Genomic DNA, 18,185 nt, shown 5'->3' with positions numbered 1-18,185 from the left:
CTCTTTCATTGGTCTTTCCTTAGCATCTGGAATACTGCCTTTCTCATAGTAGGCACTCAAGTCAATAATTGCTGATTGGATGAATAAAGGTGTCACTTTCATTTATCCAGACATCATTAAACTGTTAACAAGGAAGGTCTTGAATCACTTATTTCCTCATTATGCTTTGAAACAACCAAAGTCAGTTTCACCTACTCACAAAGCCTTGACAGACGCTTCTGGACACACAGTATCTCTCATCTCCTACCAGTGTCTTTCACTGTGTTCCCACATAGCTAATCTCTGTTCCCTTCTCATATATTAACTAACAACTCACTGAGCATGCTTAAAAAATTCCAATCTGCTTGGAAGAGAGTGCCAGAGACTACCATATGATCATCTGATGGGATTCACATAGGCTTTTAGCTAAATTTAAAAAAACAAAAACCAGAGGAGGTGGAGACAAGATGGTGAAATAGAAGGACGTGAGCTCACTTCTTACAAAAACACCAAAATCAAAACTAACTGCTGAACAACCATCAACAAAAAAATGCTGGAACCTACCAGAAAAGTTATCCTACATCCGAAGACAAAGAAGAAGCCACAATGAGATGGTAGGAGGGGTGCAATCGTGACAAAATCGAATCCCATACAGCCAGGTGGGCAAGCCACAAACTGGAAAATAATTATACCACAGAAGTTCTCCCACAGGAGTGAAAGTTCAGAGCCCCACGTCAGGCTCGCCACCCTGGGAGTCTGACAATGGGAAGAGGAGCCCCCAGAGAATCTGGCTTTGAAGGCCAATGGGGTTTGCAGGAATTCCACAGGACTGGGGGGAAAAGAAAGAAACTCTCCTCTAGGAAGCCACACACAACATCTCATGTTCATTAGGACCCAGGGAAAAAATGCAATGGCTTCATAAGAACCTGGGGCAGACCTACCTGCAGGTATTGGAGGGTCTCCTGCAGAGGCAGGGGATGGCTGTAGCTCACTGTGGGGACAAAGACACTGGTGGTGGCAGTTCTGGTGAGTACTCATTGGCGTGAGCCCTCCAGGAGGCTGCCGTTTTCTCACCAAGACCTGGCCCCTCCCAACAGCCCGTAGGTTCCAGTTCTGGGACACCTCAGGCAGAACAACCAAAAGGCCAGGAACACAGCCCCACCCATCAGCAGACAGGCTATTTAAAGTCTTCCTGAGCACACAGCAGCCAGCTAAACACACCCCCAGACAAGGCCCTGCCCACCAGAGGGACAAGATCCAGCTCCATCCACCAGTGGAGATCATAAAAGACTACTACAAGCAACTATATGCCAATAAAATGGACAACCTAGAAGAAATGGACAAATTCTTAGAAAGGTACAACCTTCCAACACTGAAACAGGAAGAAATAGAAAATATGAACAGACCAATCACAAGCACTGAAATTGAAACTATGATTTAAAAACTCCCAACAAACAAAAGTCCAGGACCAGACAGCTTCACAGGCAAATTCTATCAGAAATTTAGAGAAGCGGTAACAACTATCCTTCTGAAACTCTTCCAAAAATTTCAGAGCAAGGAACACTCCTACACTCATTTTACAAGGCCACAATCACCCTGATACCAAAATCAGACAAGGATACCACAAAAAAGAAAATTACAGGCCAATAGCATTGATGAACATAGATGCAAAAATCTGCAACAAAATACTAGCAGATGAAATCCAGCAACACAGTAAAAGGATCATACACCCTGATCAAGTGGGATTTATCCCAGGGATGCAAGTATTCTTCAGTATATGCAAATCAATCAATGTGTGATACACCACATTAACAAATTGAAGAATAAAAACCATATGATCATCTCAATAGATGGAGAAAAAGCTTTTAACAAAGTTCAACACACATTTATGATTAAAAACTCTCCAGAAAGTGGTCCTAGAAGGACCCTACTTCAATAAAATAAAGGCCATATATGACAAACCGATAGCTAACATCATGCTTAATGGTGAAAAACTGAAAGCATTTCCTGTAAGATCAGGAACAAGACAAGAATGTCCACTCTCGCCACTTTTATTCAACATAGTTTTGGAAGTTCTAGCCCCGGCTATCAGAGAAGAAAAAGAAATCAAAGGAATCCAAATTGGAAAAGAAGTAGTAAAACTGTCACTGTTTGCAGATAACATGATACTATACATAGAAAATCCTAAACATGTTAACAGAAAACTACTAGAGCTCATCAATGAATTTGGTAAAGTTGCTTGATACAAAATAAATGCACAGAAATCTGTTGCATTCCTATACACTAACAGTGAAAAATCAGAAAGAGACATTAAGGAAACAATTCCACTTACCATCACATGAAAAAACTAAAATATCTAGGAAGAAACCCATCAAAGAAGGTAAAAGACCTCTTCTCAGAAAACTATAAGATGTTCGGACTTCCCTGGTGGCACAGTGGTTAAGAATCTGCCTGCCAATGCAGGGGACACGGATTCAATCCCTGGTCTAGGAAGATCCCACAGGCCATGGAGCAACTACGCCCACGCGCCACAACTATTGAGCCTGTGCTCTAGAGCCTGTGAGCCACATCTACTGAGCCCACGTGCCACAACTACTGAAGCCCGTGCACCTAGAGCCCGTGCTCTGCAACAAGAGAAGCCACCACAATGAGAAGCCCAAGAACTGCCACAAAGAGTAGCCCCTGCTCGCTGCAACTAGAGAAAGCCTGCACATAGCAACAAAGACCCAACACAGCCAAAAATACATAAATAAATAAATAAATTTATAAAAAAGAAAACTATTAAGATGTTGATGAAAGAAATCTAAGATAACACAAACAGATGGAAAGATAAACCATGTTTTTGGATTGGAAGAATAAATATTGTCAAAATGACTATACTACCCAAAGCAATCTACAGATTCTATGCAATACCTATCAAATTACCAATGGCATTTTTCACAGAATTAGAACAAAAAAATCTTAAAGTTTGTATGAGACACAAAAGACCCTGAATAGCCAAATCAATCTTGAGAAAGAAAAATGGAGCCAGAGGAACAGGCTCCCTGACTTCGGACTATACTACAAAGCTACAGTCATCAAAACAGTATGGTACTAACACAAAAACAGAAATACAGATCAATAGAACAGGATAAAGAGTGCAGAGATAAACCCACATACCTATGGTCAACTAATCTATGACAAAGGATGCAAGAATATACCGTGGAGAAAAGACAGTCTCTTCAGTAACTGGTGCTGGGAAAACTGGACAGCAACATGTAAGAGAATGAAATTAGAACACTCTCTGACACCATACACACAAAAAAAATGTATTAAAGACCTAAATGTAAAGCTGGATGGTATAAAACTCTTAGAGGAAAACATAGGAAGAACACTCTCTGACATAATTTGCAGCAATATCTTTTTTGATCCACCTCCTAGGGTAATGAAAATAAAAACAAAAATAAACAAATGGGACCTAATTAAACTTAACAGCTTTTGCACAGCAAAGGAAACCATAAACAAAATGAAAAGACAGCCCACAGAATGGGAGAAAATATTTGCAAATGAAGCAACTGACAAGGGATTAATCTCCAAAATATACAAATAACTCATACAGCTTAATATCAAAAAAACAAACAACCCAATCAAAAAATGGGCAGAAGATCTAAATAGACATTTCTCCAGAAAAGACATACACATGACCAAAACACACATGAAAAGATGCTCAACATCACTAATGATCAGACAAATGCAAATCAAAACTGCAGTGAGGTATCACCTCCCACCAGTCAGAATGGCCAACATCAAAAAATCTACAAACAATAAATGCTAGAGATGGTATGAAGAAAAGGGAACCCTCCTACACTGTTGGTGGGAATGTAAATTGGTACAGCCACTATGGAAAATAGTATGGAGGTTCCTCAAAAAACTAAAAGTAGAGTTGCCATATTATCCAGCAGTCCCACTCTTGGGCACGTATCTTGTGAAAACCATAATTCAAAAAGATACATGCACCCCAATGTTCATCGCTGCACTACTTACAATAGCCAAGACATCAAAGCAACCTAAATGTCCATCAACAGAGGAGTGGATAAAGAAGTGGTACATATATATACAATGGAATATCACTCAGCCATAAAAAAGAACAAAATAATTCCATTTGCAGCAACATGGATGGACCTAGAGCTTGTCATACTGAGTGAAGTAAGTCAGACTGAGAAAGACAGCTATCATGATATCACTTATGTGTGGAATTTAAAAAAATGGTACAAATGAACTTATTTACAAAACAGAAATGAAGTCACAGATGTAGAAAATAAACTTATGGTTACCAGGGGGGAAAGAGGGAGGAGATAAATTGGGAGAACACGATTGGCGCATACACACTACTATATATAAAATAGATAACTAATAAGGACCTACTGTGTAGCACAGGGAACTCTACTCTCTACTCTGTAATGGCCTATATGGGAAAAGAATCTAAAAAAAATGGGTATATGTATACGTATAACTGATTCACTTTACACCTGAAACTAACACAACAATATAAGTCAACTATACTCCAATAAAAAATAAATAAATCAATAAATTACAGACAACACAACAGAAGATTATAGGACAAAAGTTAGAGAAATATTTAAAATGTGCATATGAACAGAAAGGTTATATTTGGAATCATGGGTCAGCATAATTTTAATATTCCAAATTACACTTTCCAAGCTAAAAAAAATTACTTCCCATTTTGTATTCATGCTTTTTTTTCCTTCTATTGTTAAAAGAGGCTATTAATGCAAGAGACTCTGATTACTCTTAGCCCAAATGGGGGAAATGATACCTGTGTTTTATTTTGGAAGTTCTTTGGAAATTCCTGTTCCTGCTCAGGTTATTCTCAGTTTTTCTTTGTGCTATTTAGGAAATCTTAAAAATAACTAGGACTGGGCTTCCCTGGTGACGCAGTGGTTGAGAATCTGCCTGCCAATGCAGGGGACACGGGTTTGCGCCCTGGTCTGGGAAGATCCCACATGCCGCGGAGCAGCTAGGCCCGTGCACCACAACTACTGAGCCTGCGCGTCTGGAGCCTGTGCTCCGCAACAAGAGAGTCCGCGACAGTGAGAGGCCTGCGCACCGCGATGAAGAGTGGCCCCCACTCGCCACAACTAGAGAAAGCCCTCGCATAGAAACGAAGACCCAGCACAGCCAAAAATAAATAAATAAATATAAAATAAATAAATTAAAAAAAAATAACTAGGACTTTAAAAGCATGAGTCTTCAAGCAAAGTTACATTCTAATAAGCAAAATCAGAAGTCCTTGGTTCAAATTCCATCTTTGCCACTTACTTGTCCCTCAAGGAGCCTCCCTCACATCTTTAAAGTGAGAGATTAGATCAGTGTTCTCCAAAAAGTATAAATTAGGTCTCCAGTGCTGAGCTAGGATTTACCACCCTGCCCTGGAGTTGGGGTGGGGAGGTTGGTCAAAAGTGGTTTTAAGAAACACTGCTTTAAGCTAAGTGAAATGCTTGCTTAATTGCAGCTCTCTTCAAAGCTGTTAATATGCTAGTGGCCATGACCTCCTAGAGAGCCAGATAGATAGATACTTACTTCCTGAAAGATTTGAGTGTGTGCTGCCCTCCTCCTTTGGAATGCTAAACAAACAAACAAAAAATTAACAAATTATTAAAGAACTATAACAAAATGTTTATTGTCAGCATGATGATTATTTTGATACTAATTTAAAAGATTACATTTTTTCAGAAATAATGTTTTTTCTATTGATACCTTTCTTTGTTGGTGCCCTAACCGCACGTTTAGTTTCCTTCCTATGGGTAATCCAGTAGTGGGAGTATAGTGTGCAGGTTTTCTACACTCTGGATCACAGAATCCCTCTTTTCACATGAAAATTTGTGAAGCTAATCTGTTAGAAATGACTCTGGGGAATATTGCACCCTTAGATCATCTTTAAGACTTCTTCTAGCCTAAAAGTCTAGAAATCTAAGATGATGATTTGCTACTTTTTAATATATTCACTCTGCTTTTTGGGGGAGTAGGCACGGGGAGGATGGCGGATGAGAGTATTCAGAATGACTCTGTGATCTTAAATTCGGTCAAACTCTCAGTCTTCCAACCTTCACGCTGACCTTAGAAGGCCTTTATCTCAACCCCAATATTGTTGGTCTTTTTAATTCTTCAGGTCTTCTCTGTGTAACTGAACTGTCATGACACCAATTGCCTATAAATCGTCAGTACGGTAATGAACAAATTATATGCCCTTGATTACCATCCTTACATGTCCTTTAAGCTTGTGAATAATAATATTTCTATTTGCACAGTACTTTACAGTTTGCAAATGATTTTCATAATCATGCTCTCATTCACACAAATTTCTCTTTTTACGTTGCAATTCATTTTATTTTTAAAATAGTCTCACTGCACAACTTAAAATGTTCTTGTTGCTCCTGATCACAGCCTTGACACTTTGAAAGCCTACTGTTTTTATGAATGCCAGTGCATGACATAAGCATTATGTAAATGTGCACTTTCACACTTCATTAGGACAGAGAAGGTGAACAGGAGTGAACTCAGTTCTATTAAATAGCAACACCTTTTCCCTTCAAACTTCAGCTAGCCATCATGAAAATGTAAAGTACAACCATTTATTTCTCCTCATTTGTTTTCATGTAGTAACGAGACCACTTGAAGGATGAAGCAAGTGATGGTAGGAGGATATTGCAAACATTTGTGTAAGGTTATAAAACTTGAAAGTAGCTCCAGCCTCACTCATAAATACGGATGCTTAGATACCAGCCCATGTGACACACCTGAGCAGTGAGGGGGTTCTGTGTCCATTGACTGAGACAGCATTCACTGAGCAGCTCTGATGGAGATTCATACTGTATTAGGCATTTTCTGTTCAATGCACAATAATACCAGGGTAGAAGATGGGAGTGGGAGCAAAGAATAGACCAAAAAAAAAACAAACATAAAAACACACACAAAATGTCATTCCCATAACAAGATAGATTTTTAGAAGTAAATGGAGTAAACCTAAATTTTGCAAAGATGTACAGAGAGATCAAATATATACCATGGTTCCCATGACTACTACTACTAAAATCTCCCTTACTGTTGCTGCTATTATGAAAATTTTGATTGCTTTTATTCTTAAAAGGAACCCCACTTTCTTGCATAACACAGAAATAATATGTATTTCTAGAGACTTAAACTCTTGGTTAAAAATGGAAATATTCACTCTATCAATGAGTTGCTTTCCTTACATGATTCTAGGAACAAATTACCCAGGTTTCTAACAGCTATAGCTGAGACATATGAGGGCTTTTTGCAAATTAGGAAAAGGAAACCCTCAGGCTAACTGTCAAAACATCCCAGGCTCGTTCAAAACATTGTTGAGGGCTTTTTGTGAATTTGAATAAGGGCCACTTGCTCAGGGCAAATGCAGCCCTGCACCAGAGTACACAGCTTGGGGAATAGACCATGGGCTAAAATTAGTCCCCAGGCACTCCTTCGGCCAAGCATCCTGTGCAGTGAAACAGCTGGACAACTCTACCCAGCAACACGGAGGTTTCTTTTCTAAATTAAGCAACTGGGCACCAGAAGAGCCCACGGAACACTGAGGGAAGAAGGCTTCATCTAAATAGGACCTACAGATAGTTTGAAGCATCTTCATTTTAAAAGATAGCCCTGAAATTCTTGAGCTAAATTCTGATCTGTGGGTGGAAGAGATAAGAGTAAAGATCAACCCACTATTAGCTCAGCCCTGCCATATAGATGGGGCAGAATCAGAAGAGATTATGTGGGCTGGGCTGGCGAAGTGACATATAATAAAAATAGCATTTGTCTTGTTAAACACCTACAATGTGCCTACCAGTCTGCCAGACTCCTGGAGAGTAAAAAGTAGAAGTAAAATATTGTCCCTGCTCTCAAGAATTTAAAACCTTGTTGAGATAGAGAAGCAAGGAAGAAGAAAAGAAATTGGAAAGTGAACAAAACTGCATTGCCCTCTTACCTGTCTTATTTACATAAGCCTCGTGCTTATGTGGGTACACTTGGTGAGCTCCGTGAGGTAACAAAGAATCAATTGCTGCAGATGTAAGCTCTTATATATAGGATGGATAAACAACAGGGTCCTACTGTATAGCACAGGGAAGTATATTCAATATCCTGTGATAAAGCACAATGGAAAAGAATATTAAAAAGAAGTATGTGTATATGTATAACTGAATCACTTTGATTTCTGCTGTGCAGAAATCAACACAACATTCTAAATCAACTATACTTCAATTAAAAAAAAAAAAAACATACAACCCATTGCTATATCCTGGGTACATAGTAGGGAATCACAGAATGTTTGACTGAGTTTGTGATGAATCTCATGGGAGTTCTGAAAGGACAGAATTACTCAAGGAATTTCTGGGGGAGCTAAAACATAAGCCAAGCATTGAAGAATATATTCCATGAACATAGGAAATATTGCTTGTCTAGATATATTTGTATATTTACAACTTTATGATTGAAAGATATTCTTGATCCATTAGCCATGCTATTTAATATAAACAAACTCCAGCTCAAATATATATTGGTGTGAAAGTGGCAGAATTTGACACTCTCCTAAGCCCAATGTGCTTTTACAACTGTTATACTGAAAGAGCTTGGTAGCTTTTAAAGAGCGCTCACTGGAAAAGAGCACAGAAGGTGATTTCAAAGTTGTTCTGGTGTAATGACCCCTCTTATTCCATTGTTTTCACAGACCATAAACAAGACCGAACGAAGAATGTCCGTCTGAAACTCTGCCTTGAATGAAGAAACTTCATTGAACAAGAAGTTGGCTTCCAGTTTTGCACAGGCGTCAATGGAATGCTTTTTTTTTTTTTTTTTAATTTTCTACTTTACCCAATGAAAACAACATGTTTTTTTGTGCTGTGCAAGTGGTTCCTTCATGTGGTCTGACAGTTAATTTTTGCCATCATTCTTTTTAAGGAAAAAAAATATCCCAGAAGAGGACAACAAGAAGCAAACAAAGCAAAACATGGAAGGTTGACGTTTATCTGGAAGAACATTTGAATTCAGAATTTATCTGAAGGTGTAGATAGATTTTTTTTTTTAAACGGAAAATCTGATGTCAAGAGGTGGGCAAGCAGAAATGGAAACAAATTGTCTTCCTCAGTCATTAAGCTACTCTTTCTTTTTCCCTTCTTGTTTAAATCTAGTGGGTTGGTTTTTTTATTTTTTATTTTTTCTTAGAAATATTTAGGTAAGGTTTATCTTGAATCTTAATTGCCTTAATTTTAAGGACGTCAAAGGCTCTCGAGGCAAGCTCTCAACGTCTTGTTTAAAAAAAGAAAGAATTGAAATATTGTGCCAGCTCTCACTGGTACAGAAGTTTAAGACTATGAGTTTTTAGGGTGAAAAAAAAACTGTACAGTTTAAAAGAAAATGTTTTTCTTCATTTGAAGAAAATTTGTTGATAAAAGAAACCATGGCAACTGCAAGAATTGGGAAAATGCTGGGACTTCTCATGAACTTTGTCTTAAGTGTTGAATCATTCTAGGAGGCTAAAACATTTTACAGTAAAGTTATTAACGTTGGTTTCAAAACAACTGCATTAGAAATAATGCGTGTTTGGGGGGCAGAATGCAGATTTTTTTTATTTCTGAAGCGTGATGGCTAGCAAAAGCTTTAGTGCTTTTTATCTGCAGTCTTTTTTATGAGCTTTACAAACTTTTTAGTCAGCTTTGCTTGTCACATTGCAAAACCTAGCTTAAGAGCATTTAAAAAAAAAAAAGTAGATAGGAGCTTATGGTCAAAAAGTGAAAAAAAAAAAAAACCACAAAAAAACAAAAAAAGCAATAGATAGAGAAATTGTTGACAATTTCTGTAGTCTTTCCTAGTTGTGATCAAATTCAGCCGATGGATGGCCTATTTTATACCAAAGATGAAGTGGCACCCTATTGCAGTCCAGAAGATAGAGGTTGTTTTTCTTTTCTTCTCTTTTCTTTTTTAAAATTTTATTTGACCTACATGGCCGGACCAGTTCTTACTTTGTTGTTTGTTTAAACTACCTTCCACTGGTGTTTTACATACTGCAAAAAAAAAAAAAAAGTTGTTTTTATTTTAAATGTATTTTTGTTGATAGTAGAAGCTTGTTCCTGTGTGGTCAGCAATTTCAGCACCAAGAGTTCTGGATTCCAACCAATACAGCCAAATGGCTTTAAATTCCATGTGCTTTTCTGGTTCCTTCCTAGCTCTCTTGAATTGTGAAGCCTGTATTGATGGCCACCAATGAGCTAAAACACTTGTTTAACAGGTTGAAACTTCTTTATATGAATTTTGAACTCAAGATACTCCCTGAACTGGTCTGAAAGATCACTTGTCAAAAAAGCTCAGTGATGCTCTGTTGAGTGGTGAGTGGTCTCCTGAAAAGGTCTCACTGTACTTGTAACAATAGTCTTCCTTCTAAATACCCGCACTTCTAGATTTTGTCTTCTCGCCTCAGTCTTTGTCATCATCTACCGTGAATAGCCACCTTGACTCCGCAATTGGGGAGGGGATATCTTTTTTTTTGTTTTATCTTTTTTGCCTCTTTTCATTGTATTTTCATATCCTGGTGGTGTCAGAAGAAAGAGAAAACAGACTTTTTAATTTCAGTGTAGCTCTCTGAGGCAAATAGGACCAATAAGATTGAGGATTCTATTAGTGGAATTTAGGTAAGCTTTTAATGCTAGTTGACAATCAAGAAATTGTATGATTTATATGAATAAGAACCCAAATAATTAGATTTGATCAATTATTAAAGCCAAAGGCGATATATTTGCATTGAGAATGATGCAAAACATTGTCTAAGATGAATTAAATTGACTTAACCAAACATCTCTGCATATTTGAGTCATGAAATCCATGTTCAGCCTATACAGTTTTACCTGAAATGAAGGACAGTGGAACTTTGTCAATTGAACCATGTGCTGGAATGGCTTTCTAATGTATCATTAGAATCAATAGGTGAAATTCTTCTCACAAAGTCACAGGAACCTGTCTTAGTCCAGAAGGAAGAGGGTAATGCATACAGTGCACTGTAAAAGAAAACAGGGTAGGTGTTTAAAAACTGAAATATTAAAAAGTAAAGCATATTCCCATTAGGTCAACATGAGTAATGAGTTTGACTCATAAAAAAATAATCAATATTCTACTATTTATGACCTGTAAACAAAGGCCTACTGTTGAAATAAATCCAATTCTCTTATTTGAAAAACCCCATGAATTGAAAGCTTATTATCTAGAGAGTGATTCCATATCTTTGTGGTCCAATTAGAGGCAAAAATATAGCTAAGGCAATGTAGCATGTGCTACGAAAAAGTTTCAACTGGTCACAGCCATCCTTATGGTTTTCCATACTTTAGAGAGAATCCTAAATTTATACTTTCTTCTGTTCCATTTTTCAGCTTTCTTCTGTTCCATTTTTCAGCTTCTCATGTATTTTAAGGGTGGCACTTAAGTTTTCTCTTTGAGAAATGGGCCCCCAAGTTACTGGGGGATGAACAAACCTGTATAGGAACTGTGCTTTTTGTTTCTCTTTTTCAGTCTCTGAACTCTTTGTATAAATAAGGATTATCCTGGGCATAATTCATTTGAATATGAAATCAACATGCTTTCTTTTTCTTCTGTTAAAAAAAGAAAACAAAACAAAACAATGTGATACAAAGAAAGTCTCATTTACACAATCAACAATGAGACTAAGAGGTAGCTACCATGTGGCTGATGAGTGTGCCTAGGTAACTTCCTGTTTCTATTCAAAACTACTGCTTTATTTATACATTCAGCAACATTTTTTTCAACTATAAAATTTCAATAATCTCAATTTTTTTAAACCACTTCAGGCAAATTTTATCATTTTGCCTGTGTCATTTTATGTGTGCTTTGTGTTTGGATTTTTTTATATTAGGCCATTCTATAAAATATTTTAAATCTAAAAGGAAAAAAAAAGAAGGAAAAAGTGGCAAAGTGGCACATGTTCAAATTTACACATCATCTCACCTAAAAATTGTTTTTAAGAATCAAGTCTGGGGAAAAAATAAAAGCATCAACAGGTAAGCATTGTATGAAAAGTAAAACAAACTTTACTTTTCATATTTTACATTGTATGAAAAGTAAAACAAACCAAAACGTGTGTTCAGTACATACAGACATCAGAGTCCTAATTTAATCAGCAATATAGATTATGGTGACTTTAACCCAATTTAGGACTACAATCATTTTTCGTTTCACAATACTTCAAGCATTTATTCAGATGTTTCCATTTTTCCTTTCAATTGTAATTGCCAAGACTTAGCCTAAATGTCAGGAAACAAACTAAAACCACAGTCCAAATGGGATAAAAATCATCTCCTCCAAACTCTAGTTCCATGGTCAGTAGAGGAGTAGGTATTCTTAATAACGAGGAGGTATTGTCAGGAAGGAAGTCTGTATAGTGACGGGGAGCTCCTCAGAGCATGGCCATGTCTTCTGAAGACATCACGGAACCTAGGTGAACTAAAGGTAATACTTGCAGGGTGGGCGCCTGTTTGTCCTTCAACACGGGCATGTCTTGAATATTGCAAGTCACATGCTATTCTAAAAATAATCTACCTGACTGCAGTTTGGTCAGGGTTAGTTTGTTTCCTTGGTAGATTTCAATCATTCAGATGTTGTTGCCATGCTTCACTTGAATCAATTCTCCTGTGACCTTAACATCTGCCACATTTGATAGCATATGAGACTCACTTCCATCCCTACTAATGAAAAACTACATGGTGTTAAAAGCGTCTGTATCAGAGATGGAAAGCCCAGGGCAGGAGAAGGCTAGGTGGAGCAGGAGGTTTGCTGTACCTACAGAGTCCCTCAACCCCTTGCAAAACTGTTTTATAATCATTTTCAATCCATGTATGAGAAAATAAAAGTACTAAAAGTACTTAGTTTTTCTAACTTTGAATAATTGGGGTGTCTATTATATATATATATATATATATATACACACACACACACACACACACACATATACACACACACACACGCCCACCTATGAGTCTTTCACAGTGGCCTAAAATTCCAATTAATGAAAGTTGAGATGTGATTACGACCTTTGCAGTCTTCTTTAAGTTTGAGGAAACGTTTCAATGGACTGTCTAGACAGATGATAATCTTAGTAGGAGACTGAAAATACATTTGACAATTCAGTCTCATACTTAATCTGAGTGCAGGAACCACTGCAAGATGAGCTGATCAGCCGAGAGAAATTTTTAAGTGGGTTTCAGTGATAAATGTTTTTATATGATATAAAACCAAATGAAAGTATAATATTTATGTAGGTATATAACAACATTCAGCACATTGGAAGAATCACACTTCATAATCAAGTTTAAACGTGTCATAGAGCCTTGATCTATATTCTCTTGTCCACAGTAGGGAGTAAGGATGAGATTTTGTTTTTCATGTTATTGTGACCGGCATGCTTCAAACTTCTGAGCTTGCTGGGACTGACCTCCCCTCATTCCAATTTGAGGGACCGACGGGCTTGAAACAGGCTCGTTGATTCTGTGTATGATACCCCTTCTGTGACAGAGTAATAATGGGATTTCATTAGTGAATCAATTTGTTTTGCAAATGGCACCTACTGTGGCATTGGAAGACAGCTGAGTCTGACTCACGTTGAACATTTCTTACAAAATATTCTGAAATTTGAAATTGGTCCCTTAATCCAAGTGCTCTTGTTCATGGCTCTCCTCTGTGGAGAACATAAGAGTTCAGGAAAGTACAAAAGCTAAGAACAAAATCCGTGAGTGCCCCCAAATGATCTATGTTGATATAAGGCAGGGTAGCTCAGCCCAGATTGGTGATTTCTTTTATCTCTGGTTTTATACCTCATTACCTATGCTGTCACATAAAAAAGGATGGGTGGCTTCTCCATATTTATTTCTTTATATTTCTGGGAGGGAAAATAAACTTTTTAGAAAAGCATCTTCTACACAGAAGCTCTAAAGTTGAAGCAGGGGTGAGATCGATCTTGGAGTCTGCAGGAAGAACCACTAGGCCACTGGGTCATGCTTTTCTTCCACTGTATTCCCTCCAGTTAGTGACTGCCCTGAAGCCCCAGTCCTGCAGAAATACAATACTCCCAAATTTTGAAGGGCTAATCATCTACTTTGTGCACCTGTTTTGTCTTCTCTTTTCAACTATTAGGACTTGGGCTCTATTTCCTCCTATTAGCATTGCACCCTGAGGATGGAAAAAGAAACATTTGGAAATAATATTCAAATCTGTCTATTTTGTTCCTTAGGTATTCATTTATTGAAGCAGGTTGAAATCATTGGTAAAATTAATGTCAGTGCATTATATTCTGTGGGATTTTAATATCCATAATGTCCCTTTCCCATCCACCACAAACAGTTGAGAGTTGGCTGTATTCTTGCAGAATATAAAGGAAAAAACTGTAGCAAAGAATTTGGCTTCCCTCAAAAGAAAGGTATTTTGGATTTGTTCACTATTGAAATTTGAACCAGTAGAACAGGTCAACTCAAAATTGAGTTATGGGAATATAGTAACAGCCCTTGGCTAAATATGCACTCTTATCCCTATCTTAAATCTTGGACCAAAAAATTGCATTGTTTATTTTTTGACTTTGCATTACTGTATTAAGGCTTTAATGACCTTGACACTCCGGTGGATTTTTTTTTTTTTAATAATTATTTCAAGTTTAAATAGTATCCAAAGTGTAATTTTAGGATTATACCATATATTTTAAACTCTCTGGTCTTACATTATTAAGAAAGATGCTCTGTCCTCCTCCCCAAAATATGTTATTTCCTCATATATAAAAAAGGAGTTATTCCATAGTTTTCAAGAACTATAAAAACTATTTCAAAAGAGACACTTGAAAAAGTTTTCACCATTCTGGGAATTATTGCTTCCATTTATTTAAAAAGAAGAATGTAATTGGAATCTTAATTTTAAAAATATATATGTAAAAGTGTACTTGCTATGAAATAGTTTCTAAAAAAGAAAAAGGGACACAGCTTCTTTTAAAACCCTTGTTTCAGGTCATATATGACTTCATACAATTTCCAAAACATCATTCAATTTTGAATTTTATTTAAGAGCATTTTGTACTGCTGTCTCTGTCATGGAAAATTCTGTAATTCTACAGTGTTTCTGGCTTTATTTTTAATTTTTTCATCTGTACCACAGTCAAATTAGCTACCATTTTCCCCATTCCTTGGGCTTTCTGTAGATCAGTGGATGTTAGGTTTAAACTTCTGTTTTCTTTGATGAAGCTTTCAATAAAAAATGAAAATAAAATCAACCAAGTAGGGCCGTTGTGTTTTTCTTCACTCTACCAGAGATGGATTGAGGGAGGGCATAGTGGAAGGAACAGTGTCTGTATTTAATTGACTTCCTACAAAATTTCTCAAAAAAAGAACCATCCCTGGTAACAAAACGTGAGAGAGGAGGGACCACTGTATTCATGCAAGGGGGCCTGGAAAAGCCATTGTTTAGGAGCTTTGGGGGTATGGACCACTTAGGTGTCCCTACGACCTCACATACTCTTCCCAATTTTTATGCTTAAGGATTCAGAGATCATCCACCTTCTGTCTAACAAACACGCCCAACATCTACCAATAATGCTGTATTTAAAGGGGTGCTGACAAAGATAACTCTTTTAGCTGCAGTCCAACATTAGTAAAGTGAAAAGTAATATAGCTCAAACTTAATCTCAGAGGGTTTTTATTCTGGATTTTTTATAAAGGAGCGTCATTTACAATAAAGATGAAAAAGCCTCTCAGCTATCAAAAAGGCTGTCTTTTCGTTTAAATCCTTAGAAACGGAGCAGTCTTCTCTCCCAGGTTCTTTCTCCTGCCCTTAGGAAGTTGCAGGTTACTTCTGTTACAAAGTGGTCACCAGGTGGCACTGCTGTATTAGTCTCCAGATGATTCCAAACCCAAATCCCAGGTCTTAAACAGAAGCAGTAGTGTGAGGGATGGCTGTAATAGCAAGAGTCACAACTAACGGAGCTGAGCCTTTGCCAGAAAGTGTGTCAGGTGCCCCCACACTTGAGTTCACACAACCCCCACACATATGCTCTCAGGTGGGTCCTGCCATTGCCCACATTTTCCAGATGAGGCTTGGAAAGTACGGCTACCCACCCATGGACCTACATCTTAGAAGGGCTAGAGTATGCTTCTCAGAACAGATTCAAAATCTCAACCCCTAGATTCTAAGGTTTTTTTCTTCTGCCAGGGCTTTGAGAAATGCCAATGTGGAAGGCACCTTTTTTTTTTTCAATATTTTTTTTTCCAAAAGTTCATTTGGCCTGAGATTTTGTGGTTTCTCTAGAAGAGGGCACTGGACAGTCATTCTGATCACTTGGTCACAATTCACATTTTCCATCCCAGAAATAACTTGCTGTTTCCATCACCTCTGTGATTTGTTCTGGAAGGAAAGGACCTATTTACCAAATAAGCATGAATTTTCATTGACTATTTCATTTAACAGTGCCCAGCACATGGACACTCTGTAAACACTCTAATGATAGAAAGATAGACGCTTCTCATTTACAAGGATGTCATATTCTAGTCAGCACTGGTTTATAACATTTTAGCATGAAATAACATCAGGAGATTTTGTGAGCAATACACTTAACCCTTCCATGGCTTGATGCAAAGTGGATGGAGAGACTACCTGGTCTGAATGCAATCATGTCTTCTCTCATCCACACACAGGGAGGACCTTCAGACCCTTCAATGCTGCCTTTTCCTAATTCAGAACCTTAGCAGAGCAGCCGGATATTTCACTGTCACCCTTTCCCCAAATCATCTGGGACATTTAACTCTATTGACAGCAAGGAGGGTGGGATTGGCCATTCTGAAATTGTTCTAATTCTAGTAGCAGCTGTTAGTAGTCTAAATCCTGTGTTGCCATTTCAACAATCTTCACAGCATCTTCACAAGGAATAGATTCCATCTCAAGAAACCACTTTCTTCACGCATCATAAGAAGCAACTCCTGAGATGGCAGAGTAGAAGGACGTGACCTCACCTCTTCTTACAAAAACACCAAAATCACAACTAACTGCTGAACAAACATTGACAAAACAAAAACAAAAAACACACCACTGGAACCTACCAAAAAAGATACTCCACATCCAAAAACAAAGACGCAACAATGAGATGGTAGGAGGGGAGTAATCATGATAAAATCAAATCCCATACCTGCCAGGTGGGCAACCCACAAACTGGAAAATAATTATATCACAGAGGTTCTCCCACAGGAGGGACAGTTCTGAGCCCCACATCAGGCTCCCCAGCCTGGGGGCCTGGCAACAAAAGGAGGAGCCCCCAGAGAATCTAGCTTTGAAGGCCCATGGGGTTTGATCCCAGGAACCCCATATGACTGGGGGAAACAGTAACTCCACTCTACCCGTGTGTACCAGGACCCAGGGGAAAAAAGCAATGGCCTCATGAGAGCCTGGGCCAGACCTACCTGCTGGTATTGGAGCATCTCCTGTGGAGGTGGGGGATGGCTGGGGCTCACTGCTGAGCCAAAGGCACTGGCAGGAGTAGTTCTGGGGAGTACTCAGGGGCATGTGCCCTTTTGGAGGCCACCATTTTCTCACCAAGACCTGGCCCCTCCCAACAGCCTGTAGGCTCCAGTGCTGGGACGCTTCAGGCCAAACAACCAACAGTGTGGGAACACAGCCCCACCCATCAACAAACAGGCAGCTTAAAGTCTTCCTGAGCACACGGCTCCCCACTAAACACACCCCTTGACATGGCCCTGCCCACCAGAGGGACAAGACCCAGCTCCACCCACCAGTGGGCAGGTACCAGTCCCTCCCACCAGGAAGCCCGCACAAGCCTCTTAGACAGTCTCATCGACCAGGGGGAAGACAGCAGAAGGAAGAAGAACTACAACCCTGCAGCCTGTAGAACGGAAACCACAATCACAGAAAGGTAGACAAAATGAGACAGCAGAGGAATATGTCCCTGATGAAGAAACAAGATAAAACCCTAGAAGAACAACTAAATGAAGTGGAGATAGGCAATCCACCCAAAAAAGAATTCAGAGTAATGATAGTAAAGATGATCCATGATCTTAGAAAAAGGATAGAGGCACAGATCAAGAAGACAGAAGAAATGTTTAACAAAGACCTAGAAGAAAAAAGGAACAAACAGAGATGAACAATAC

General features: G+C 38.3%; 1 protein-coding gene across 1 annotated transcript in view; it reads left to right on the top strand.

Moving 5' to 3' along the window:
• Positions 1–15,304, top strand: part of RBMS3 (RNA binding motif single stranded interacting protein 3) — a 727,705-nt gene extending 712,401 nt beyond the window's left edge. The window contains exon 15 of the mRNA XM_057554702.1: positions 8,723–15,304. Within this exon, the coding sequence (XP_057410685.1) occupies positions 8,723–8,729 (7 nt within the window). The 3' untranslated portion in view covers positions 8,730–15,304. The remainder of the gene's footprint in view (positions 1–8,722) is intronic.
• Positions 15,305–18,185: the final 2,881 nt, after the last annotated feature.

This window comes from Balaenoptera acutorostrata, chromosome 10 (genome assembly GCF_949987535.1).
Source record: "Balaenoptera acutorostrata chromosome 10, mBalAcu1.1, whole genome shotgun sequence".
Taxonomy (NCBI): Eukaryota; Metazoa; Chordata; class Mammalia; order Artiodactyla; family Balaenopteridae; genus Balaenoptera; species Balaenoptera acutorostrata.
The sequence above is the reverse complement of the archived record's forward strand: the minus strand, read 5'-3'. Positions and strand labels throughout refer to the sequence as shown.